Consider the following 7449-nt stretch of genomic DNA (forward strand, 5'->3'; position numbering starts at 1 on the left):
CACACACACACACACACACACACACACACACACACACACACCTTCCCCTTTCAAGCTGCTCATTTGCTGCACCCCCATCTTGGCCAGACAACTACAGCTTTACTGTGAAGGTGAAAGAAAAAGGAGAGATTTTTCAGCCGCAGTAATTGACAGGTTGGTGTGTCGACCCTGGAGGTTTTTATCAGGAAAGCATCACAGCCTTTAAAACGAGGCTGCAGAGGGGGGCAAACATGCACTGCAAGTCAACACAAGTGTGTGTGTTTTTTAATTTTATTTCCAAGGACCACACATTATGAAGAAGGATATACTGTCGCTGAAATCACCTGATAATAAAATGTCCTGTAAACATGTCTGATTCTGGGTTTGACAAATTAAGCAGGTTTCTTCCAGAGTTACAAGCTTTTTAAAATCCCTCTTTGTGTTTCCACAGTGGAGGAACAGCAGTACAAAGGCAGGATTTAGGATTTACCCAAAACTAAGTCAAGCTGGCGAAGCCTCATATACAACACTTTTAAAAAGATGTTTTCCCACAGAACTGCAGCGCTGAATGAGATCAAGTGCAGGCGGAAAAAGAGTTACAGCAGCTGAGAAAACAGGAACGTCAAAAAAAACAACAGCCTCAGTCTCCTGTTTTTACAGAAGAAAAAGACAAATCTATTCTTTTTGTTCCACCACAATTCTGCATTCAGTTGCGTCTTCGACTAATTAGGTGCAGCAGATGACCTGTGGCCATGAAATAAAGGCCAGTCTGCTCTATTTTTGAAKAGTTTAAAGTGGTGCCTCAGCAGCAGCATAAATAATCAACTCATCTGAATACGCCTGAACGCGTCTTTTCAGGGCTACTGAGGACAGTTTATGACTGATCGTAATGTTTCATTCTCGTCTCGTGAGCAGGTGGAGAAAGTTTGTAGTCAGACTGGAGAAACTGCATTTTCTGCTAAAATGTAGTGAGACTGCTGAAAGTGCTGAAGAAGCTACTGTACAACTGAGGCAGTACAGCTGAAAGAAGCAGAACATTAGCTAAAAGAAGCAGATAACAAGTACAGCAAAAATATTAGCCAAGAATTCAAACTAGCTAAATGTAGCTAAAAGTAAAAAAAAAATAGCAGAACAGGAGCTAAAAAAAAAAAGCAAACACTAGCTTCAAGACTAAGCCATATAAAATCCTGGCTAGTTTTGGCAAATTGTTAAAACCGTGGTAATGGTAAATAATAATAAAACTACAAACATCTAAAGGCTAACAAAAATAAGAGCAGCAGAACAGAAGCTGAAAGTAGTACAAGGCAAAAACAGAGTAAGTATGCTGAAGCAAAAAAAACGTTTATTGAAGAAATCAGTGTAYTTAAGCAGAAGAGATGCGAATCACAATGTGCACACACTGAGCCACATGTTTGTTTACCAGAAGCAGCTAAAACACGTTTTTTTGTTTAAAGAAACAGCTGAAGGGTGCTTGTTTACCCACAGAAACAGCTAAAGCATGTTTGTTTACCTACAGAAATAGCTAAAGCGTGTTTGTTTACCTACAGAAACAGCTGAAGTGTGTTTGTTTACCTRCAGAAACAGCTGAAGTGTGTTTGTTTACCTACAGAAACAGCTGAAGTGTGTTTGATTACCTACAGAAACAGCTAAAGTGTTTCTGTAGATATTGTGTTTGTTTACCTACAGAAACAGCTAGTGTGTTTTTTTTACCTACAGAAACAGCTAAAGTGTGTTTGTTTACATACAGAAACAGCTGAAGTGTGTTTGTTTACCTACAGAAACAGCTGAAGCATATTTATTTACTAGAAACAGCCAAAGCATGTTTGTTTACATACAGAAACAGCTGAAGCGTGTTTGTTTACCTACAGAAACAGCTAAAGTTTGTTTTTTACTTACAGAAACAGCTAAAGTATGTTTGTTTACCTACAGAAACAGCTGAAGTGTGTTTGTTTACCTATAGAAACAGCTGAAGTGTGTCTGTTTACCTACAGAAACAGCTGAAGTGTGTCTGTTTACCTACAGAAACAGCTGAAGTGTGTGAGTTTACCTACAGAAACAGCTGAAGTGTGTTTTTTATCTACAGAAACAGCTGAAGTGTGTTTATAGCTACAGAAACAGCTGAAGTGTGTTTGTTTACCTATAGAAACAGCTGAAGTGTGTCTGTTTACCTACAGAAACAGCTGAAGTGTGTCTGTTTACCTACAGAAACAGCTGAAGTGTGTCTGTTTACCTACAGAAACAGCTAAAGTGTCTGTTTACCTACAGAAACAGCTGAAGTGTGTCTGTTTACCTATAGAAACAGCTGAAGTGTGTCTGTTTACCTACAGAAACAGCTGACGTGTGTTTTTAGCTACAGAAACAGCTGAAGTGTGTTTGTTTACCTACAGAAACAGCTGAAGTGTGTTTGTTTACCTACAGAAACAGCTAAAGTGTGTTTGTTTAACTACACACACAACTGAAGCATGTATGTGTTTGTTTACCTACAGAAACAGCTGAAGGCACTGAAACCAGATCATCCACTGAACTGGTTGAGATGGAGGAGTACGACAGTTTAGATGTTGAGTATGCAGTACTCAAGTGTACTCAAGAGTTTAAGTGTTTGTTAACATGAGCTGTAAAGGAATATAACTGGAGTAAACTTCTTCATACTGCACAGTTTGAACAACCTCTGTTATGTTTGATTAGTTTCAATGATTACCTTTAAATATAATTGAAAATAAAGATTAAATGTCTTTTTAAAAAGTGTAAAAGTACAAAAGTTGCAGGACTCATCTGAATGAACTGATCGGTTTGGTAAATGATTAAACAGCACCAAGTCTGTAGAAATAGTTGCTGCAGATTGCAAACAAATAAATGTGTTAAACCAACACTCACAACAACTAAAGCTCCAAGGCTTTAAGTCGGTCTCCATGGCAACTAGTCAAGACATCTGATAGCGAAAGAAGAAGAAATCAAACTGTTATTTTTTCTTTTTCCTAAACTGAGCTGCAGGATCTTGACCCTATTTTCCCACCCTGTTGATAAAAGTTGGCTGATTTGAAGCACCTCACCTGACTGGCGCTCGCGGGGAAAGAGGAGATTGGCGGGACGTCCAAAACCTTCAGCTCGTACATGTTCCCGTTCAGGATGACGGAGGGTCGGTGCACGTACCGGCTCCGGGTCGGCGTGTACGCCTCCGAGAAGTCGTTATAGATGAACTGGCGGATGATAGAAGTTTTGCCCACCCCGGGAGCACCGATCACCGCGATACTCAGCGTCTCCACCATCCCTGGAGCGCAGCTTCAGCACCATGGACAGCGACAGGCAGCGGAGACAGATGTCCGGAAACACGCGCGCGCGCAGAGAGCGGGAGAGAGAAAGAGATGCTGCTCCGGAATTCAACCCCGCAGTCTCAGAATATTATAAGAAAAAACGAAAAAGAGGAAACTTTTATCTCCCAGGGTGAGATTACCGCAGAGAGTCAGAAATCAAGCGCCACCAYCATCATCATCATCATGGTGCAAATGAAGGGAAACTCTTGCGTTTTATTTTGTTAATTTTTTTATTTTCTTAGGGGGGCACCCCCAGCCAAAAGCTCTCCCCCCAGAGAGGAAGCATTGAAGTCCGCCTTTCCCGCCTCCTCCCGGACATAATCCTACCCGCGTATCCGGGTATCTCTGGCGATGTCTTCGTGGAGGGATCTCCTCTCTGCGCCTCCTCTCACTCCCTCCCAGCGATGCGCCACCGACCACCGCCGCGCTCCTCCATCATCACCATCACTGTGGAGGGGGGGGGGGGGGGAGGAAGGCGCACAGCAGCGGGGCTCGTAAATACAGCTCTCCCACGTGCTCCGAAATGGCACAAAAAAAGGAAAAAAGAAGAAGAAGAAACACCTCCTTGTCTTTTCCCAAACGCGCACAAAAAAAGAGGATTCGAGGGAAGAAGGCGATCAACGGAGCCGACGGAGGCGCGTCCTCTGTGAAGGCATCTGGAGTCTGATGAGGAGCTGAGTGTGTGGTGTTGGAGAGACAGGAGCTCTGCACACACACACACACACCTCCTCCTCCTCCTTCTATCATCACTAATATCCCCTGCACAGCTCATCCAATAGGATCATGTCATGCGCAAAAGCGTGTGAAAGCCTGGAGCTCCCATACGCCGCAACATTCAGGGCAGAGGAGCAGGCCACACACTATATCATCACATGGTGTGTGTGCGTGTGTGTGTTGCCTACACATGACTGGACATCATATCTGGTGACTTAACAGCTCGTGGCAGTGTCTCTGGGGCAGGCCAGGGTCCGTGTGTGCCATCACACACGGACCTGTTCATGTAGTGACTGCAGTCACTACATGAACAGGTCTGAGGGAAACAGAAAAACACTTCAAAGTCAGGGTAAACGTTCCATTAAAGCTCATGTATTCTGAAGCTGATGTGTATAATACCAGTATGATCCATCATAGATCAGTCTTTCTTCTCAATGCCACAAATTCAGATTTTCTATTTTTCATGACCTGTCTTTAGGCATCAGTTTGATGCAAAACTGTTCAAAGATATTATATAACGTTGAATAAAACACTGAATATTAAAGATTAGAAAATTTATCTGTTCAGATTACCTGTATGAATAAAGCTGTCAAATCTCATGTAAATCAGAACAAAATAAATGTCTGTTTCCCCAGAGAGAAAATRTCTAAAACAGTCTAATTTTACCAACAGGTATAGATTATAGTAAGAGAATTGTGGATTATGKAAAACGATGAGGATTAAACCAAAACCAGTGCTTATAATTTCTGTTTGGGACTTTAATATTGTAGTTACAGGTTGGCCAGTTTATCAAAAACATGAACCTCGTTTAATTTTTAACGAGTCTTTTGCAACAGCTCAGTAMGAGCCATGCAGCACCTTGGAGTGTTTTTACCAGTCAAAATAGTTTTTAACACATTTTTTCCTCAGTGATTTTCATGAAACTTTCAGTTTATAAAGCCTGACTGATTGAGAAACACCCAAAGTCTGATTAAAAATTGCAAATTCATAAGTGACAATTCTAAAYATTTGTTTCCAAACAAATTGTAACATCACTATGAGCAAATAAGCTCATTAACAGACCTGATAAATTATCTGATCGACACTAAATTCAAACTGAATAGTATTATCTAGGTAGCAGCTTTTAATTGAGATTTTATTATTTCAGACAAGGTGGCGCCCACTGTAGGGATGCTTTTATTGCCGAGGATCATTGTTGTACCATTTACAGAACATGATCCCACATTGGTCTCAGGTTTGACTTTTCCAGACCAGCAGTTCATCACTGAACAAAATGACGTTTCTCTTTGTTTGTGTTCCACGTTAGCTCAACCAGCGGAAGACCTGGTTACACTTTTAGTGGCACTTTATCAGTCTTCAGGAACATGCAGTGTTTGCTTGTGAAACTTTAAACATTAAGTTTGATAAACTGGCAGCTGGTGACCAAGAAGGTCACAGAATAATGACAGAACRTGGTGAGAAAACATGTGGACGCATGGGTCTATAAAAACCTTATGCAAATAAAACGGAGCTAATAATTTACATCTTCTCACAGAGACGCAGCTACAGAAGAAAAACAACACTGTGGATTCATCAAGACTTTTAATAATTTTTCTCAAATGTTGTACACACAACAAACAAAACTAAGTAAATCAAAAAACATTTGATTAATTAATACAGCATTTAATCTGAATCAGCCGTCAGAATACACAGCCTCTGTGGTAGGTTTTCATCAAGGTGAGTGAGTGCACTTATCCATGCCTGCTGATGGAAAAAAAAAACAAGGGCTCAGAACAAATAACTCAGATGTTCTCACCCCGCTCCAGGTAAAACAGCGCTGCCTACACTTGGGATTTTATATCCTCCCTCTACATGAGAATGTAACAAATCATGGTATGAGTTGATGTCACCTGGGCCTTCATCTCTGGTGGCCGTGGAACATGGAGAGCTGCTCTGAGGACACAGAAAGAGCAAAGTGGCAAAGAGCCCGAGAGGCTGCTGCTGACGCACGGACAAGGAATAGAGAGGGAAAAAAAAGTCCTCGCATCCTGAGGCTCTCTCCCAGTTTGCAACAAGTACACTAACAAGACAGAGACACAAATGAAACCATGGAATGACTAAGCAAAAGAGAAGTCAGCAAATACCTGTTAGTCTATAAAATGGGCAGATATATTGATGTAAAAATGTAAAGAAGCACACTGACAGTTTCCACACGCGCATCAGACATTCTGCTCTCAGGGACAGTAGAAGATTCAAATCTACTGCTTCAGACACACAAAACTCTAGAAAATGACAAAAAAAAAACTATAGTGTGGTTTAAGGTCTTTATGTCTCTTTTTGGGTTCCAACAGCCAACATCTACCTGACAGGCTGCCTCTTTCTCCTGCACCTCAACCTAAATAACCCACAAATATGCTGAAAGTGACGATTCACCTGCTGATTGCAGATGCTAAAAATAGACTGAAATGTACCCAGAAGTGGGGCTAGAAAATGATTACAGAGCCTCATGGAGGGACAGAAGTCTGGCAGCCGGTCTGTCCCTGAATGAATAAAGGTCATTACTGGATGGCTGAGGGAGGGACTGAGAGCTGCTCGGAAATTTTCGCTTAAGACGAGGAAACTAAAGGATGTAGTGAAGACGAACAAAAGGGGAGACAGTCTGGCAAAAAAAATAAATAAAAGAGTGAACCCAGGTTTTCAGCCTTAGTGGGAGACAAAAAAAAAGGTGAATTTCTAAAAGGTTACAACAGACCATTAAATGTTTGAATGGAAGGGCTGGATGACAAAGGCTGCAGTCAGACACTGCAGGAAGGCGTTCCTGCGCTGCGTGAGGCTGGAACGCCATTCGTGGGTCGGGTGAGAGAACAGGAGAAGACGCTGGGAGCTCTGTGAGGTGCGGCGGCCGGATGGATGAGTTTGTTCAGTTCTTCAGCACGGCCTCGTAGCTCTGGAACACGCACTGGGAAACCTCTGGAGCTCTGCACTTCAGTGAGACCTGAAGAGGAAAGAAAGATTAAAATATCTGATTCATGCTCGTCTGTTCAAATGCAGCATTTTAGACAACATGCGTAAAGAAAACGCCTATTATTAATCATTTAATTGCTGAATTACTTTTTAAAAACACAAAGAACTTAATCCAAAATGTCTTATGAAACAACTTCAGACAAAAGCACTGGTAATAGTTTGTGAGCTTATTGGGGTACATTAAATATTCATTATCATCATACTTCCTTCAAACACAATCTTCACCAGAAGAAGGCATTATTTCACCATGAGGAGGGAAAAAAGCTTTGTATTAAAACCTCCTTAATTTAGTCTTATCGAGCACTGACAGACCTTCTGACAGAAATATAGATACATAAACACACGGGAGGAAATGGAGGCTGCCAGCCCACTCTTTGATGTTAGTCTCAGCTGGGAGAAGGTTTTGGATTTAATGGAACCCTGCAAAGTGAGATCCCCCCCC

At 41.7% G+C, this 7449-nt stretch overlaps 2 protein-coding genes across 8 annotated transcripts in view; both read right to left on the reverse strand.

Annotated features, from left to right (window-relative positions):
• rasl10a (RAS-like, family 10, member A) overlaps window positions 1–4066 on the reverse strand; it is a 16678-nt gene extending 12612 nt beyond the window's left edge. Inside the window, exon 1 of the mRNA XM_014014318.1 lies at window positions 3030–4066. Within this exon, the coding sequence (XP_013869772.1) occupies window positions 3030–3245 (216 nt within the window). The 5' untranslated portion in view covers window positions 3246–4066. The remainder of the gene's footprint in view (window positions 1–3029) is intronic.
• A 1578-nt stretch (window positions 4067–5644) lies between these two features.
• Window positions 5645–7449, reverse strand: part of ap1b1 (adaptor related protein complex 1 subunit beta 1) — a 30053-nt gene continuing 28248 nt past the window's right edge. For all 7 annotated transcript variants that reach the window (XM_014014321.1, XM_014014322.1, XM_014014323.1 and 4 more), the window contains one exon: window positions 5645–6978. In XM_014014321.1, the coding sequence (XP_013869775.1) occupies window positions 6904–6978 (75 nt within the window). In that variant the 3' untranslated portion in view covers window positions 5645–6903. The remainder of the gene's footprint in view (window positions 6979–7449) is intronic.

The sequence above is a fragment of the Austrofundulus limnaeus genome, unplaced genomic scaffold, assembly GCF_001266775.1.
Source record: "Austrofundulus limnaeus strain Quisiro unplaced genomic scaffold, Austrofundulus_limnaeus-1.0 Scaffold114, whole genome shotgun sequence".
Taxonomy (NCBI): Eukaryota; Metazoa; Chordata; class Actinopteri; order Cyprinodontiformes; family Rivulidae; genus Austrofundulus; species Austrofundulus limnaeus.